Source organism: Triturus cristatus, chromosome 10 (assembly GCF_964204655.1).
Source record: "Triturus cristatus chromosome 10, aTriCri1.1, whole genome shotgun sequence".
Classification (NCBI taxonomy): domain Eukaryota; kingdom Metazoa; phylum Chordata; class Amphibia; order Caudata; family Salamandridae; genus Triturus; species Triturus cristatus.
Window position 1 is genome coordinate 1,195,877,735 of NC_140593.1, and position 18,606 is coordinate 1,195,896,340.

Genomic DNA, 18,606 nt, shown 5'->3' on the forward strand with positions numbered 1-18,606 from the left:
CATATCCCAGACAATGATTTTGTCTGTCTGATGTATTTATACAGTGTCCAATTCACTTACACAATCAGCTCCTGGACTTTGGCTCATTTTCCATCTGGGGTTTCTGTGTGTAGATTCTGAGATCCTGTGATCAGGAATGACTTGAAAACAAAAGGGCACCTCTCCTAGGTACTCCACCTGGTGAGAAAACTGGGGTTAGCATGCTTTTTAAGCACATCTCTTTGTATGATACAACTGCGTCTGGATTTTGTGTGTTTTCTTTGGCTTGCTTGCTTGTGTAGTAGCTGTGTCTGGATTGTGTATGCATTGTTTGCATATTGTGTCTGTTTTGCTTGTTTTTTGTGAAATACTTGCTTCCACTCTGGTGGGCTATTTTGCCTAAATGAATTTGAACTATCAGGATCCATGGCTGTATCCTCCCCTGCTGGTTCCTCTTGTCTGAATCAATTACGGTGTCCCTCCAGGTTGTTTTCACTATCTTCCCCTCCTGTTTGCCTGGCTGTTAACTCAATGTATGAATAAAGTTCCATATTGTTTATTCCCCCCTTCGGGTTTTCTCCTTTCTTTCTCACCCATGTGGCAGGCCATCGGGCAGTGTGGTGCCCACCTCTGTGGCAGAAGCCAGCCGGGCCATGGCTGGTGACACGACACTCAGTGAGAACTACGCCTTTGCCGGGATGCACCACATCTTTGATCAGCATGTGGACGAGGCGGGTAGGTGTTTGGGCACACGGATGACCTCATTGCTGTGGCTGTCTGCAAAGTCTGGGGAGCAGAAAAGGCCATGATGAAGTGAGTGTGGTTTAAGTGAGAAATGACTTCCAGTAGCATGCCGCAACTGGAATTCCCTACATTCAAAGTGTGTGCAATTGGCACCGCTCTATATGCTGTTCTTTGAAGTCTGTGGTGTCCAATCTAACACATGCCAGCTCGCCCAACTTTCCCATCCTTAAATCTTATTCATCGAATTGGGCAAGTCATGTGTACTTCTGCTGATGCTGTCACAGGTAATATAGTGGCACCATTGGCCACTAATAGGAGTCTGACATCTTTCTGCAGTGACTGTGCATGGACCACAGTACTTCTACCCCTAGGAAGTGGCCGTGTTTTCATAGACACCTCATTCTAGTTCTCAAGTGTTGAATATAAATGACCTTTTTTCAGTCAACAAAATCAATGATTTTTAAACCTGGCATGACACCCGTTTTCATGTGGCTTATGACTTAAGTTGAATTGCGTACGCCAGGATCCTTGCAGGAGAGGGGAGTCGTGTAGAATTAATTTGTTGTCTCAGTGCAGTTTCCAGTGAGTTTTGTAAATAAAATTAAAATAAAAACCCTCAGATGACACTAATCTCTCCTTGTCAAATGTCCTTGTATGTAAGTCAAAGGAGCATGGGATCTTTAGTGCCCTACCTACCTCCAACATTGGGTGGATGTGCATGGGTGGAGACCGTTTGTCCAGGTGGAGAGGGGGTTGTAGAGAGCCAGAGAGTAACCACCATTACACAGCTAGAAAGACAAGGGCTTGGCTTTGGCATTCTACTTTATCCAGAACCATATTGTGCAGTTAAAATAACCCAGACCCTAACCCACGTCTCAATGCACTCCTTACTGGTCCTAGAGGTGCTCTTAAGTTCGGCTCCATCTTGGATTTGAGTGCTTTGGCTAAGGCTTGTACTTTTCAGAGAGTTTCAAACCTCTGCTGTTTCCTCCCCAGTTCCTAAGGTGCAGTTTGCCAACGATGACAAGCACCTACTGGCCTGCTGCTCGCTGGATGGCACCATCTCAGTCTGCCAGCTGGTGCCCACACCACCGGCTGTGGTGCGGGTGCTTCGTGGACACGCTCGGGGTGTTACAGACTTTGCCTGGTCGCTGTCCAATGATGTGATCGTCTCCACCTCGCTTGACGCCACCATGAGGATCTGGGCCACTGAGGATGGCAAGTGCATCCGGGAGATCCCCGATCCCGATGGCTCTGAGCTGCTGTGCTGCACCTTTCAACCCATGAACAACAACCTGACAGTGGTGAGTGGGAAGTGCCCTTTAGCGAGAGAGAGCATGGGGGTGTGCCTAGTTTCTCCTCATTTTCAAGTGGCTGATTTCTGTGAATCTCCAGAATCATAGACGTGTCCTGGGTTTAAGATCGAAAATGGCTGTGGTCTGGTCTGAATTGATTTTGTTTGTGCGTGTGTGTGTGTGTGTGTGTGTGTGTGTGTGTGTGTGTGTGTACGTACGTGTACACGCCTCAGCTTCAGTAAATGATGTGAACAAATTTCCGGTCGTCTATGTCTTCTCGTTCGCCGTTCTAGGACTGTGACTTTTTGAAGGATGGCTCAGAATTGTGGTTTTGAGCTGATTTACCTGGTGCATGAAAGTGTACCTCTTTTCGACACCCTTCACAGAGGCTGCTGGCTTTAAGTTAGAGACCCAGCCTTGTGTGTCACCCCACCTGCCTAATTGAACTTTGTTTCCAATTCGATCATCAGGGGTCTCCTTAACACATTCTGTAAATGAAAAGGGAGACTTTTCAAAACAGTCCAAGAATTCACACTGCCTAATAATAAATTACAACAACCTCCTGATATGTGGATCAAGCATTCTTATGAAGACGTGACACAGGTTAAAAAGAGTGCAAATGCGTGCACAGCAAAGAAAGCAAGGGTGATGGCAAAAGGGTATCCGTTTATCATTAGCCAGTGTGAATTCTTGGACTGTTTTGAAAAGTCTCCTGTTTCATTTACAGAATATGTTAAGGAGACTCCTGATGAAGGGCCACGCTCGACCCGAAATGCATTGGGATGTTTAATTTTTGATTGCAACAAAATACTATTTGGCTACCAAGGAACCATTGGTAGAATGACATCAATTGATTGAATACAATTGAAAAAGAAGCTTCAGCAATGCACCAAGTGTATTGATTGAATGAACTTGTTTAATTGACACAGGAAACATTCCTGTTTACAGATAAGTGCTCTCGCCAGCTTGGAGGGTTTTTCCCTCCCAGCATACTTGTTGCATTGTTCAGTTGGCGCCTTTGGACACGGCGCACAGGCAGGGACGCACACAGGTGAAATTGGTTCTCTACGTTTCATCAGTTGTATTTTGAGAGTACATTGGCAATATTGTCGCAATTCATATATGCCCTCAAAATCATCAGATAGCCTACAAAAGCAATCTCCTGCGTAGTCTGTTTCGCTATCATTCAGTCGGTATGTCGCAACAGAGTGTATACAGTGCTCTGTCGTTGGCGGTAAGTAGCGCTGCCTACTTTAACTGCTGAATTTCGGAAAGTATCCTATTCCTACATAATGGGATTTAGTTAATATTCTTAAACATGGATTGTTTCCGGCTGTGCAGTGTATATATATAATAAAATACCTCACAAAGAACTCCTTCCGGGATACTGGGACCCAAAAGGAGGTGGCATACACTCCGGCAGAGCGTGACGGTACTAAATCTCCAAACCAAGCGAAATTGCATTCAGTACGCTCTCAGGAAGGAATCAGGCAGCACGCAGTGGAATTCATCCAAATTTTAATTTACACAACGCGTTTCGGCGACAGCCTTGTTCACGTGTAGAAGTGCACGGTGTAACAGACACTAATAAAGTTGTGCGTGCTGCCTGATTCCTTCCTGAGAGCGTACTGAATGCAATTTTGCTTGGTTTGGATATATATATATATATATATATATATATATATATATATATATATATATATATATAAACAATGTTTTCTCTTTCATTTACAATTCACTCCCAAGTAGAGTTTACAAAAAAAAAAACTAATTTCAAACCATTCATGTTAAAAGTAAAAGGTGCAAGAAATGGGGTTAGGAAGGCACCGCTTCAATAGAAAGGAATGTGGTGCTGTCCGTCAGCATCGGCATGGCAATCATCCAATGGCGGACTGCTGTGTGCGCGGGCAGTGACGTGATTAAGATGGCAGGTTGGCCCAGAGACCTACAATGTAGGAGAGCCGTGTCAATCTGTTGCACTCTGGTCACTGCACTGGACTTTTTTTTGTTGCATATTTTACACCTTAAAAAATTAGCTTTGGAAGTACTGTTTTATTTTGGGTGCTCTCAATTCTGCTGTAGTTAAGGTTATGGGTCTTTTTTGTACGTGTCACGTCTTCTGCAGGTTAAAATTCTGAATGGATGTATGCGTTATGTATTGTTTGCTTTAATTGTTTTCTCATTGTGCTAAATTATAGGGCGTCAAGTTTAAAACCACTTTTATTGTAGCACACTATTGGTTCGTATATTTAGAAGTGGGAATTAGGAGTTGATTATCCTTTGGTAATGAGTGGAATAGGATGGTTGTAACTTCTAAATGTAAGAACCATTAGTGTGCAGATCATACCAATAAAAATTATTCTGAACTTCCTCCACAAATATCCAGAACCCTATGAAACAATTAAAATAGATTTGATGAATATGTAAGACAAGAGTAAACGAAGGCAAGTTATCATTTAAGAAAAATATGAAGTATAACAAAGGGTGAATGATTGTATGAACTGAGAGTTATGGAACAATATGTGAAAAGCAAACCGAATATCTCAGAGTATTAAAAGCTGTTAAGCGACAGAATGCAAAAAATTCATAAATATAAACCTCTCCATCAAATCATAAAGCCATGTTGCTAAACTGTTTCAATGGGAAAAAGGCTCAACAGATCAAAAACAATACAAGACATTATAACAAACAGGGTTTTTTTTTGTAAATTCCAGTGCCTACTCTTGAAAGAATGTGTATGTTGAAATGCCTGTAATATGTATGATTTAGTTACAATGTTTCTTAAAAAGCTAACAATTACAACGCATTATTGATTTTTCTTCTGTTTTTTCAAAAGCAAATATATTAAGTAATCACTTGACTAAGGGTTGGAACTCAAAACACACAGATAAAACAAAGTGAATAGGAAAGAATGTCAAAGAGAAAATATTAACAGTGGATTAAAAGAAAAGATGATTAAAAAAAGGTTTTTCAGGGAACCGCTACAAGTAAAATGGAGTTACTAAAAGGGTTCTTAGGTAGACACTTATCCATTCCTGGACTGATCACATGGCCATCCTTTTTCCATTTCTGTATTCCAGTGATTCCTAAAGACACTCCCAAATCTCTTTCGCAGTGCTCAGAAGGCACTGGCCTAAATTAAACACTGAACAGGTATCTTGTCATCTCAGTTTATACATCCTCCAGGTTGAATAAGGCGATGAATTACTGCCATGATTCATTTAACAAGTGGAGTTCCACTCGAAAATCAACACTATACCCTGCCCCCACATTTCTTCATCCCTGCGTCACTCAGCTGTTAAATCTCGCATTTACATTGGCTAGCTTTTATTTTGCTATGGAAGAGATTGTACTATCCAAAATAAATACGTTTGAATCCTGCTGTAGGAGTACAATCAGATCTCTCTCTTCTTCTATTGCTGTTATGTTGACAACATTACCCAATGATTTACTTGCCTGTGAACAAGTTCCCTGGTACTGGGCAAAAACTGAATATGCTACTTACCAGTATGCATCTGTTCTTGGCATGTAGGGCTGCTGACATTCATATCTGTGCATAGATCGCCGCCTAGTGTTGGGTCCGGATGTTTGCACGTTGTTGTCCTGGAAGAGTCTTCGAAGTATCCTTGGATAGGTGACTCCTCCCCTGGACTACAGTGCGCATGGGCATCCTCTCCATCCTCAGATTGTTTTTCGCCATTGTGGCAGTGATGGAGTAGATACAGAAAGTGATGACCATGCTTGCAGTAATTCTGAGAGCTGCAGCTGCGACAGGCGTCGGGGAGGAGGGAGGGCGATATGAATGTCAGCAGCCCTACATGCCAAGAACAGATGCATACTGGTAAGTAGCATATTCAGTTCGAGGCATGTGGGCTGCTGAATTCATATCTGTGCATAGAATACATAGCAGTGCCCTCTATTAGCGGCGGCTACCCGTGCCAGCTGCAGCGGTCTGAAAAAGTGTCTTGAGAACAGCCTGTCCTACAGCTGCCTGCTGTTTTGACTGCACATCTACACAATAGTGTTTTGTAAATGTGTGTGTAGTGGACCATGTGGCTGCTCTGCATATATCATGCAGGGGAATATTTCCTAGGAAGGCCATGGAAGCCCCCAACTTACGTGTTGAGTGGGCTCGTGGTGGAATAGTTAATGTGCGTTTTGCCTTTTGATAACAGATTTGAATACACTTAACTATCCATCTGGCTATCCCTGCTTTGGAGATGGCGTTACCTTTGTGGTGTGGGGCAAAGGCAACGAACAGTTGTTTTGTCTTCCTGAATGGTTTAGTCCTGTCGATGTAGTACATGAGGGCCCTCCGTACATCTAGTGTATGTAGTGCCCTTTCTGCAACAGTTTGTGGGTTTTGGAAGAAAACGGGCAGTTCAATAGTCTGATTCATGTGGAACTGCGATATTACCTTGGGCATGAATTTGGGGTTGGTACGTAGTACGACCCTGTTGGCGTGAACCTGAATAAATGGCTCTTGAACGGTTAGTGCCTGGAGTTCACTAACTCTTCTTAGGGAAGTAATCGCTACCAGGAAGGCCACTTTCCAGGTAAGGAATTGAATCTCGCATGAGTGTAGAGGTTCAAAGGGTGGACCCATCAGGCGTGTGAGGACCAAGTTGAGGTTCCACATTGGAGCCGGTGGGTGACTAGGTGGAATGACTCGTTTGAGCCCTTCCAAGAATGCTTTGATGGCAGGCACTCTGAATAGAGAGAGGTGCTGCCTGGTGTGCAGATAGGCTGATATTGCGGTCAAATGGACACGTATAGAGGTGTACGCCAGATTGCATCGGTATAGGTGTAAGAGGTAACAGATGATGTTGTGGATGGATGCGTCCAGCGGGTTGATGTCATTATTACCGCAATAAATGACGAACCTTTTCCATTTGGCTGCATAGCAAGCCCTGGTAGTGGGTCTCCTGGCCTCCTTGATGATGTCCATACAGTCAGGTGGCAGGTTGAGATAGCCAAACTCTAGGACTTCAGGAGCCAGATCGCCAGGTTCAACTGTTGCGGATCTGGGTGCTGAACCTCTCCATGGTTCTGCGTCAAATGCGCGGGTTTGATCCGCAGCCTTTGATGCGGCACCACGGAAAGTTCGAGGAAGGTGGTGTACCACGGCTGGCGTGCCCACGTGGGAGCAACTAGGACGAGTGTCAGGGAGTGTTGTCGTAGTTTGCGAGCCACCAGCGGTATCAGCGGCGCTGGGGGGAAAAGCGTACGCAAATCTGCCGGACCAGTTCATCCATATCGCATTGCCCTGCGACTGCGGATGTGGGAATCTGGCGGTGCTTTGGCATTTTGCGTTTTCGCTTGTCGCGAATAGGTCTATCTCTGGATGACCCCACTGCTGGAAGTACGGTTGGAGTACTGATGGGTGTAACTCCCACTCGTGCATCTGGTGGCTGTGTCTGCTGAGCAGATCCGCCATCTGGTTGTCCTTGCCAGGGAGGTGTTCCGCCATGAGGAACATGTTCCTCTGAATGGCCCACTTCCACATGCTCTGAGCCAGATGAGACAACTGTGGAGAGTGTGTTCCTCCCTGCTTCTGTATGTAGTACATGGCAGTCATGTTGTCCGTCCGGATCAACACGACTTTGTTGCACAGATGTACTTTGAATGCCTTCATGGCCAGGAAGATTGCCATCAGTTCCAGAAGGTTGATGTGCATCTTCTTCTGTTGTGTCGTCCATAGTCCCTGCACTGTGTAGTGGAGTACATGAGCTCCCCATCCCTGGAGAGACGCGTCCGCTGTCAGTACTATTTGCGGAACAGGCTCTTGGAACGGTCGGCCCTTGCAAAGGTTTTGTGGATTCCACCAATGCAGAGAGTTGTATGCCCGACCGCTCACCAACACTAGGTCTTTCAACTGTCCTTGAGCCTGATTCCACTGACGTGCTAGGCACTCCTGAAGTGGGCGCATATGTAACCTCGCGTGCGGGACTATGAAGATGCAGGAGGCCATCATGCCTATCCACTGCATAAACACTCGCGCTGGAAGCGAGTGATTGGGTTTGAACTTGGAGATCAGCAGTTGTATGCTGTTGATCCTCACTAAATTTGGCTGAGCTGTGGCCGCCAGAGTGTCTATAGTCGCACCTAGGTACTGTTGTACGTGTGCGGGCTGGAGATGGGACTTTGGGTAATTTAGTGAGAATCCCAGACTGTGAAGAAGGTGAATGGTGCGGGACATGTGGCTTGCACATTGCTGGGCTGACTTCGCTTGAACGAGCCAGTCGTCTAGGTAGGGGTAGACGTGTATATGCTGCCTCCGTAAATGTGCTGCCACCGTAGCTAGGCACTTCGTGAAAACCCTGGGCGCTGTCGTCACGCCGAAGGGAAGGACTTTGAACTGATAGTGCTGCCCCTGAACAGTGAACCTGAGGTATTTTTTGTGTGAGGGGTGGATGGGTATGTGAAAGTACGCATCCTTGAGGTCCAGTGAGGCTAGGAAGTCTCCCTGCTTGAGAAGCGGAAGGACTTGCTGTAGGGTGAGCATGTGAAAGTGCTCTGAAAGAATGTACTGGTTCAGGGGTCTCAGGTCTAATATAGGCCTGAGCGACCCGTCCTTTTTTGGAATTAAAAAGTAGAGGGAGTACACCCCTGTACCCTGCTCGTGGATGGGGACGACCTCTATAGCGCCTTTTAGAAGCATACTTTGCACCTCTTGCTGTAAGAGCGTTAAGTGCTCTGAGGACATAGGACGGTTTCTTGGTGGTATTGTGGGTGGAGTGGAGGTTAACTCCAGACAGTAACCGTATTTTATAATATCTTTGACCCACCTGTCCGTGGTGATGGAGTTCCACGTGGACAGGAACCTTTGTAGTCTTCCCCCGACAGGTGTTATGTGGTCGGGAGGAAGGGAGAGGGCGTCACTGCTTGTTCTTGGGGGAGGACCTGGTGTTGCCGTAGCCACGTCCTCTGCCCTTTGTACTGGAGCCACGATATCCACCTCGGGTGTTTTTATCGTAGGTGGTCTGTGTATTGCCTTTGTTATACGTTTGTTGTGACCCCTGTCCTCTACCTGCCCCCTTGTTTCCGGGGCGACGAAAGGAGCCGCTCCGAAAGGACTGAGTTTGGAGGGCGCCCATGGACTTTGCAGTGTCCGTGTCCTTTTTTTATCTTTTCGAGGGTGGTGTCAACCTCTGGGCCGAATAAATAGTCGGGGTTGACGGGCTGGTTCAGTATGTTGTTTTGTACCTCAGGCTTGAATCCTGAGATTCGTAGCCAGGCATGTCGTCGCAGCATGACGCTTGTGTTTATGGCCCTGGCAGCCGTGTCTGCAGCGTCTAGTGCACATTTGATGGAAGCATTTGTGAGTAGCTGTCCCTCTCTGATAAGAATTTCTGCACCTTCTTTGAAATGGTCAGGGAGATGTTGGAGTAGTTGCTCCAATGTGTCATAGTGCGCTCTATCGTAGCGAGCGAGGAGCGCTTGAGTGTTGGCTATGCGCCATATGTTGGCAGCCTGGGCGGCAACTTGCTTGCCGGAGGTCTCTAGCACCTTGGACTCTTTGTCCGGGGGAGGAGCGTCACCCGTCGTTTGCGAGTGTGCCCTCTTGCGAGCATTCGCTACGACGATGGAGTCGAGTGGTAATTGTCCTTTGATGTAAGTAGGATCCCCAGGTGCTGATCTGTATTTTTTATCAATCCTGGGGTTTATCACTCGTGCCCTGGTGGGTTCCTTGAAAATGTCCATAGCTGGTTTGAGGACCCCCTTCAGCATTGGCAGAGTTTTTACATGTCTTTCAGAGGATGCAAAAGTGTCCATTAGAAAGTCATCTTCGATGGTATCGGAGTGAAGCTGTACCCCATGGTTATTTGCAGCACGTTCAATAAGAGCGTTGAACGCCGCAGTATCCTCCGTGGGAGATGTTTTTGCCCCATAGAGTTGTGGGTCCTGTGTATCGAGAGGTGCACTGGGGTCTGCAGGGTCGCCCCAAGTTTGATCAGGGTCCTGCTGGTCATCAGGGTCTGTGTCTACATGGTAGGGTGCTTGGTCATCCATGTAGTCCTCCAATGCATCCGTGTCGGAGCGCGTGGGGGAGAACCGGTGTGGATCCAGGTAGGGGGAATGGAACGGTTCATAAAGGAGAGGTTCCGATTCCACCGGCAGCTTCCTTTTTAGTGGGATCCTGAAAGGGTCCAATGGCGGTTCCGAAGTTATTCTTCGGTCGTGGAGAATCATCCTGCCAGTGTCGGCGTCGATGACACGTGACGGAGACGTCTCGTCCGGTGGAACCGGAGTCTGGGTAACCCGTGTCCTGAGTTGGAAGATCTTCGGGATTGTGGACGGAGGCAAGCCGAAGGTAATGTTGGCTGGCCCCGTAGAGGTTGCTGGAGCTCCGATCGGGCCGGAACCCGACGGGTCTTTGAGGGCCGCCGTGGTTTTGTTGCTTTGCGTCGCAGCAGGCCGCACTTGGGGCGTCTTTGAGGCTTTGGCACCGGGCAGGTTCGTAGAGCCGGGCGTGGATTTTTTCGGTGCCGGCGGGTCCTCGAGTCGAGGTGTGGAGATCACCGTCGACGTCCTCGATAGGTGAGGCATCGGCGTCGTCGAGGGAGCGACGCGAGGCGAAGCAGGCGGTATTGCCCTCGGTGTTGTTGGCGTTGGTAGCCGAGTAGGTTTCTCGGTGCCGATGGCCTTTTTCCGCTTGTCGACTCCGATGTCGCCCGATTCCAGTTCGGCACCGAAGTCCCTCTTGGTGCGGTTGGTGCCGACGCGTTGCGCTGGCGTCGAAGGCGTGGAAGGCCTCGATCCGACCAGCGCCACTTTCAGTTTCGGTTTCGTATGAACCGGAGCAGCTTTCGGTTTCGGTTTTGTGGTAGGGAAACCAGCTGGCTTATGCAGCAATGGCTGCCGCTGAACGTCCGAGGCCGGGCCCGAGGGCGGGGCCGAAGAACTACGGGATGGGTCTCGGGTAAGGCCCGAAGGCGATCCCTCGACCGGAGCCAAAGGCTGTGGCGCTGGTGTTTCTTCGGTTTGAACAGGTAGTCCTTGTTCATCATTGGAGCTACTCTCTTCGGCCCCTAAGGCCTCCTCGTCGTCTCCTACCTCGGTGTCGTCTTCACCTCTGTGGAAGAGTGACTCGTCGCCCTCGTCCGATCCGGGGTCGTGTTCGGAAACGGGACTGGAGGGTATGACTTCTAATTCTTCGACGTCGGCCTCGTCGAAGATGTCTGTTGGGGCCGGTGCCGCGTGCCGCGCCTCGAGTCTCGCCGCTCTTCAGTTCCTTAGAGTCTTCTTGGAACGGAACCGGGCACAGGCCATGCATGTCGATTCGTCGTGGTCCGGCGAAAGGCATTTGTTGCACACCGGATGGACGTCGATGTGTGGGTACTTCGCATTGCATACCGGACACCTTTTGAATGGCGTCCTGGATTCCATCGTCGAAGTAGTCGATGGACAGGTAAATGCGAAAGAAGTCGGTGCTGAAAGTTAGTAAACTAACCAAATGCTATCGAAACCCGATCGATAAACAGTACCGACGCGAACTAAAGGCCTTTTGGCCTCGACCAAATATTTTCCTAACTTGAGCTAAGATAGCACATCCGAACCCAATGGCGGAAAAAAATAATCTGAGGATGGAGAGGATGCCCATGCGCACTGTAGTCCAGGGGAGGAGTCACCTATCCAAGGATACTTCGAAGACTCTTCCAGGACAACAACGTGCAAACATCCGGACCCAACACTAGGCGGCGATCTATGCACAGATATGAATTCAGCAGCCCACATGCCTCGAACCTTAGTGATCCCTCTTTTTATAAAAAAAATAATAATAAAAAAAAGTCCGCTCTTCCGAAGACCTCAGCCAATAACTGACCCATTCTAGCAGAACGACAAAAGAATGTGTCACAGGATTGATTGGAGGTCATTATTCGAGGCATGAATAATGACTTTGCTGCATTAAATAAAGTTGATGGAATTATGTTTAGCTTCTTTTCAAAAGGAACTTTTGATACATGGGTAAGGGTGGAGGTGTAAGTCTCCAGCCCGAGTGGAATGTCAGGTGAGAAGAATGAGACGTCTGTTGTATGCGTGTCTCTTCTCGTACAGTAGTATTGGTCAGGGATAAGGGTTTCTGGTAACATGTCAAGGAACCTTTGCTTGAAGGTCTTCATGGCATTCCTTGATAAATTGGACAGGATGATTCTGTGGGAGTGTTAATCTTTCTCCGCCAGATGGGAGAAAGTTGAAGGATGCCAAATTCGGAAGCCTCTCTGAGGGAAAAGAGGAGGTGACCGGGGGAAGAAAAGGAAAGGATTCCCTAATTCAGAAGAGAGAAAGAGACAATGAGAGGTGGCCCTAATTCATACAAGTAATAGAAAACATGGTGTGGTGAAAGTACTGCGCAAAATGGGGATCCCTTATGGTGGAAGGAGTTAAGGGTGGTACTGAAGGGATTGGGTGGGTATTCGGATAGGAGTGGTGGGAGGAGCCTGAAGACAGGATAAAGGAGAGACGGGCCTAAAAAGAAAACAGGTGATGAAGAAAGGAGGACACTACATTCTATTTCTTTGTAGGCAGAGAAATACAGAGGGTACATCTGAGAAGGACAGTTTATGTAGATAGATGGTGAGAAGATGAACTCCTTTAATTCTCTGTATCTATACATATGTCAGGGCACATCCAGAAGAAATTTGCTGACATCTAGGGGGATAGATCTTGTTTTGTAAATACATGGGAGATGGGTGAAATAGATCAAGCAGAGGAGATTCGAGCACGTATGTAAATGAAAGAAGAAATGAAAGGAGGTTCTATCCCACTGTATCTATGTGATTGTAGCTGTTCATAGTGGTATATGGGTTCATCAAGAGGAGATAGTCCTACCTCTGCTTTTCCCAATCACTTAGCTGTAAGATAGATTACTTCCTTCTTTTGTGTCTTGCAACTGAGTAGTTGTAGGGGCAAATCCAGGGGAGATAAACCAGCTAAAGACCAGATGGTGCAGATGAGGGGAAGTCCTTCTTCTCTTTCTGTGTAACTATGATGATTGCCTCCATAGAGACAATAGTCTTCCCTTGTTGTTACTCTGTTGTCAAAATTCTTACACCAAGGTGATGAGAGATTGGGGGGTGTAAAGAAAAATGTGAAGCATGTCTTTTATAGCTGACAGGTGGTCTGTTGCATCAGTGTGGCTTCCTGAGGCCCAGGGAGCAGTAGTGCATCAGCAGGCTGTCACAACTGTGGATTCATCCTGGGCTGGCCAACTACTGAATACCACACTTCAGCATTGCGGCATAGGTGGAATCAGGAAATTGTGTTGTCCCCGGATGAAACGAGAGAGGCTTTGCAAAGGACTGAATCCCATTCTCCCCTGTGGTTAAGTAACACGAGCGAGGATGCGTTGAACCAGAGGATTTATTTCAAGGAAGCATCGGCCTCACGAAAGTGGCAGGATGTAGAAGAGCATATCTGAAACACTGATGGGGGGGGGGGGGTGTTAGGAGGTCCTCAGACAGCCACACAAACAGTCCAGACCACCTTAGACTCCACAGACCAGGCCTTGCTTGATGTGCATGGGCAGGCTTCCTGGAAGCGCTCAGGTGAATGGGCTGACCGTGTCTGGCTGCACAAAGACGTCTGGTGTAAAGATGTCTATCCCCAATTCTTTCACCCAGAACTTCACCCTGACCACAGCAGACAGGAGGAATCCGAAGTGGAACCATGTTGGACTCGACCCCCTCTCTAGGGTCACCCCCAAATGTTTTTTGTTGGCTTTTAGGACTTTGTGCACTTTACCACTGCTGACCAGTGCTAAAGTACATGTGCTGCCTTCTGTAAACATGGTAAAAGTGGCTTTCGTCCAATTGCCACAATTAATGTACTTGTAAGTCCCTAATAAAGTGGTACTACATGTACTCAGGGCTTGTAACTTAATTGCAACTAGTGGTCCTGCAACACTCATTGTGCCACCCACTTTAGTAGCTCTTTAAACATGTCTCAGGTCTGCCATTGCAGCCTGTGTGTGTAGTTTAAACTGCCATTTTGACCCGGAAAAAATAAACCTTTTGCCAGGACTAACCCTTTCTTTTTAATACATGTATCACCCGTAGGATAGGCACAAAATAGCCCATAGGGCAGGGTGCAGTGTATTTAAAAAGGTGGTCATGTGCTTTGACATGTCATTGTATTGAAAAACTTTTACATTCATTTTTCGTTATTGCAAGGCTTGACTCTCCCATATAATACCATTGGGTTATCTTATTACATTTATTAAGTGATAACTTGCAATTGGGAACATGTAGGAATGTCGCGTTTGGTGTCTAATTTTTTTTAATTTAAACCCCACTTTAGTGGTAAAGTCCCATTTTAAGTCACAATTCCGAAAATTCCGCTTTTATAAAGTTGGCAATTTCTTGCCCCAACCATTTGGTGCCTGCATCCTGGGTCACATGACTAGGTGTAGCTGGCAATTGGTCTTCGTTTGCTATGCCCAGACAGTGAGACAAAGGGGCAATAGGTGTTGGCAGGATAGGCCAACTCTGACTTGATGAGGGAGGAGATGGAGCTGTCACCTACCACACTCACACATCACAAAGACTCTGACTCCGTACATTCACAAAGGGTTTGACACTGGTCTTTTGTGCCCCCAGACAAGCGGGGGCCAGGGCAGGGAGGAAGGAAATTCTTTGGGAGTGGAAACCTCTAGAAACTTCTCCTACTTCAAAGCTGGCACCAAGGATAAATAGTGTGCCCTCAGGCCCAACTCTTCAGTACACATCAATCAATCAATCAATCAATCATGGAACTTATATCGCGCACTACTCACCCGTAAGGGTCTCAAGGCGCTTGGGGAAGGGGGTCTGCTACTGCTCGAACAGCCAGGTCTTGAGCTGTTTCCTGAAGGCCAGGTGGTCCTGGGTCATCCGCAGGTGGACGGGTAGGGAGTTCCAAGTCTTAGCTGCCAGGTAGGAGAATGACCTTCCTCCAGCGGTGGCTCTCTGGATGCGAGGGACGACGGCGAGGGCGAGGTTAGCGGAACGTAGCCGGCGGGTGGGCGTGTAGAAGGTGAGGCGGCTGTTGAGGTACCCTGGGCCTAGGTCGTGGAGGGACTTGTGTGCGTGGGTGAGGAGTCTGAACGTGATCCTCTTGTTGACCGGGAGCCAGTGCAGGTCTCTCAGGTGGCACGAGATGTGGCTGCGTCGGGGGACGTCCAGGATGAGTCGGGCGGAGGCGTTCTGAATACGCTGAAGTCTTTTCTGAAGCTTGGCCGTAGTACCGGCGTAGAGGGTGTTTCCGTAGTCTAGTCTGCTGGTGACGAGAGCGTGGGTGACCGTCTTCCTGGTCTCGGTTGGGATCCATCGGAAGATCTTTCGGAGCATGCGGAGGTTGTGGAAGCAAGCTGAGGAGACGGCGTTGACTTGTCTGGTCATCGATAGGGAGGAGTCCAGTATGACGCCCAAGTTGCGTGCGTGGTCCGTCGGTTCAGGTGCGGTGCCTAGTGCCGGGGGCCACCAGGAGTCGTCCCATGCGGAGGGTGATGGTCCCAGGATGAGGACTTCTGTCTTGTCCGTGTTCAGTTTCAGGCGGCTGATGTTCATCCATTCAGCGACGTCTGTCATCCCTTCGTGCAGGCTGGCTTTGGCGGTGTCGGGGTCTCTGGTGAGGGAGAGAATTAGCTGGGTGTCATCGGCGTAGGAAATGATGTTGAGGTTGTGTTGGCGTGCGATGGCAGCGAGGGGTTTCATGTAGATGTTGAAGAGAGTGGGGCTGAGCGACGATCCTTGCGGGACGCCGCAGATGACTTCGGTGGCCTCGGAGCGGAACGGAGGGAGGCGTACTCTCTGTGTTCTGCCGGAGAGGTATGAGATGATCCATTCCAGAGCCTTCCCTTGGATGCCGGTGTCGTTGAGGCGTTGGACTAGTGTGCGGTGGCAGACAGTGTCAAATGCTGCGGAGAGGTCTAGGAGGATGAGTGCCGCTGTTTCGCCGTTGTCGAGCAGGGCTCGGATGTCGTCGGTGGCTGCGATGAGGGCGGTCTCGGTGCTGTGGTTGGCTCTGAATCCGGACTGTGATGGGTCGAGGGATCCGTTCGTCTCGAGGAAGGCTGCCAGTTGCTTGTTGACGACCTTCTCGATGACTTTGGCGGGGAAAGGAAGGAGCGAGATGGGGCGGAAGTTCTTGAGGTCGGTCGGGTCCGCTGTTGGTTTCTTCAGCAGAGCGCTGAGTTCGGCGTGCTTCCAGCTCTCCGGGAAAGTTGCTGTGTTGAAGGAGGTGTTGATGATGTCTCGGAGGTGGGGTGCGATGGTAGAGGCTGCCTTGTTGAAAACATGATGGGGGCACGGGTCGGTCGGAGATCCGGAGTGGATGGTGTTCATCATGCGTGACGTGTCTTCGGGGGTCACCTCGGTCCATGTCTGGAGGGTGGCGGCGGGGTGCGAAGGTACGACCGATGGGTGCGGGGGTGAAATGTCGAAGCTGTTGTGGATGTTGGCGATCTTGCGGTGGAAGTACGAGGCGAGGGAGTCGCAGAGGTCCTGTGAGGGAGTGATGTCGTTGTTGCCGGTGCTGGGGTTGGAGAACTCCTTGACGATGTTGAAGAGCTCCTTGCTGTCATGGGCGTTCTTGTCCAGTCGTTCCCGCAGAGATTTCTTCTTGGTGGTGCGGATGAGCTGGTGATGTCTGCGAGTGGCGAGTTTGAGTGCTGTTCTGTTGTCGGCGGTCTTGTTGAGGAGCCAGGCCTTCTCGAGGGTGCGGCAGGCCTTCTTGGAGTCCTTAAGTTCGTCGGTGAACCAGGGGGCCTTCTTGCTTCTGGGCCTGGTGAGGGGGTTCTTCAGTGGCGCGAGGTCGTCGGCGCAGGAGGTCAGCCACTGCGTGAGGTCGAGGGCAGCTGTGTTAGGGTCCGTGGTCCTGACAGGTGGGCTCTGGCTGAGGGAGGTGGCGAGCTGGTCGGCGGTGATCTTGCTCCAGTTTCTGTGGGGAGCCTGCTTCGGGTGATGGTGGACCGTGTTCTTTCTGAAGCTGAAATGGACGCAGCTGTGGTCGGTCCAGTGAAGTCCGGTGGAGTGGCTGAAGGTGACGTGCTTGCTGGACGAGAAGAGTGGGTCGAGCGTGTGGCCGGCGAAGTGGGTGGGGGTGTTGACCAGTTGCTGAAGTCCGAGGTTGGCGAGGTTATCCAGCAGGGCGGTGGTGTTGCGGTCATTGTTGCTCTCCAGGTGGAAGTTGAGGTCCCCGAGGAGGATGTAGTCGGCGGAGGGGAGGGCGTGAGGGCTGATGAAGTCGGCGATGTCTTCGCAGAACTGTGCGCGTGGTCCCGGGGGTCTGTAGATGAGGGTGCCTCTGAGGGTAGTCTTGGGGTCGGTGTGGATCTGGAAGTGCAGGTATTCGGCGGCGTTGAATACGTCGATGGAGTCAGTCGAGATGCGAATGGTGCTCTTGTGTACGATGGCGATGCCTCCTCCGGTCTGGTTGACGCGATCCTTCCTGATGATCTTGTAGCCGTCCGGGATGGCAATGGCGATGTCGGGGGCTGAAGAGTCGTTCATCCAGGTTTCCGTGAGGAAGGCGACGTCTGGAGATGCAGTGTCGAGGAGGTTCCAGAGTTCCACGGCGTGTCTGTGGACGGAGCGGGTGTTGAGCAGGATGCACTTGAGGTGGTTGCTGTTGTCCGTCTTGGTGGGCGTGGTGCTTGTTTGGAGGCAAGAGAAGTTGCAGGATCGGCAGGCGAAGGGTCCATGGGTGCGTCGCGGGGACGCTCGGTAGCAACCGGGGGCTCGGGCGGTTTTGAGTGCGATGAGCGTAGCGAAGTCGTAGGTCCTGCGGGGGGGCTGGCGGGCGCGGGGACCAGGGGGTCTGGCGCTGGGCGCGGTCCAGGCGCGGACGGGCGCAGACGGGCTTACCTTCGGCGCTCAGTCGGCGCTCCCGCTGCGCGCGTCCGCTGCGCGGTCGCTGAGGGGGCGTCATAAATAAGGAGCCGGGAGGGAGGGTCAGCGGGAGGCGGGAGCGGGGTGGCCAATGGGCAGGGAGGGGGGGCGGGACTGAAGGAGGAGGCGGGAGTGGGAGTGTGCGCCTGGGGCAGCGGCGCCGAGAAAACGGCGGGAAAATCGGCGGGAAGCGACGGAGCCCATGGAGTGACCCGGAAGTGGCGGTGGTCAGCGGGCGTGAGGAGTGAAGGTAGCGGCGTGGGTGGCGACCAGGAAGCAGCAGGCGGTACCTGGGAGGCGGCGGAGGCGAGATGCAGGCAGCGGCGTCAGGTAGGTGGTGAGGAGCGGCAAACAGGCGTCAGGCAGCGGAGGCAGGTAGGTAGCAGCAGTGGGAGGGAGCGTCCGTCTGTGCAGGCACAGGGGGCACATCTGGACCTGTGGACAAAGAGAACCCAGGTTTTAGCAGGTGGGCCCCTCTGAGTTAACGAGGGGGAGGAGCTCTGACCTACCATACTTGCACATAATAAATGCCCTACCTGAGCACTCTCACAAAGGGTTTGACACTAGTTTGTTGTGACCCCAGACAATCTAGGGGCAGGGCATAGAGGCAGTAACCTCTAAGCACTCCTGGTTGGTGGAAGCCTCTAGAAACGTCTCTTACTTCAAACTGGGCACCAGGGATAAATATTGAACCTCAGACCCCCAACTCTTCAGTACAC

At 50.0% G+C, this 18,606-nt stretch overlaps 1 protein-coding gene across 4 annotated transcripts in view; it reads left to right on the forward strand.

Moving 5' to 3' along the window:
* WDR13 (WD repeat domain 13) overlaps window positions 1-18,606 on the forward strand; it is a 50,761-nt gene that overhangs the window by 15,452 nt on the left and 16,703 nt on the right. For all 4 annotated transcript variants that reach the window (XM_085629623.1, XM_085629622.1, XM_085629621.1 and 1 more), the window contains exons 5-6: window positions 584-714; window positions 1,720-2,027. In XM_085629623.1, coding sequence (XP_085485749.1) covers window positions 584-714; window positions 1,720-2,027 — 439 coding nt within the window. The remainder of the gene's footprint in view (window positions 1-583; window positions 715-1,719; window positions 2,028-18,606) is intronic.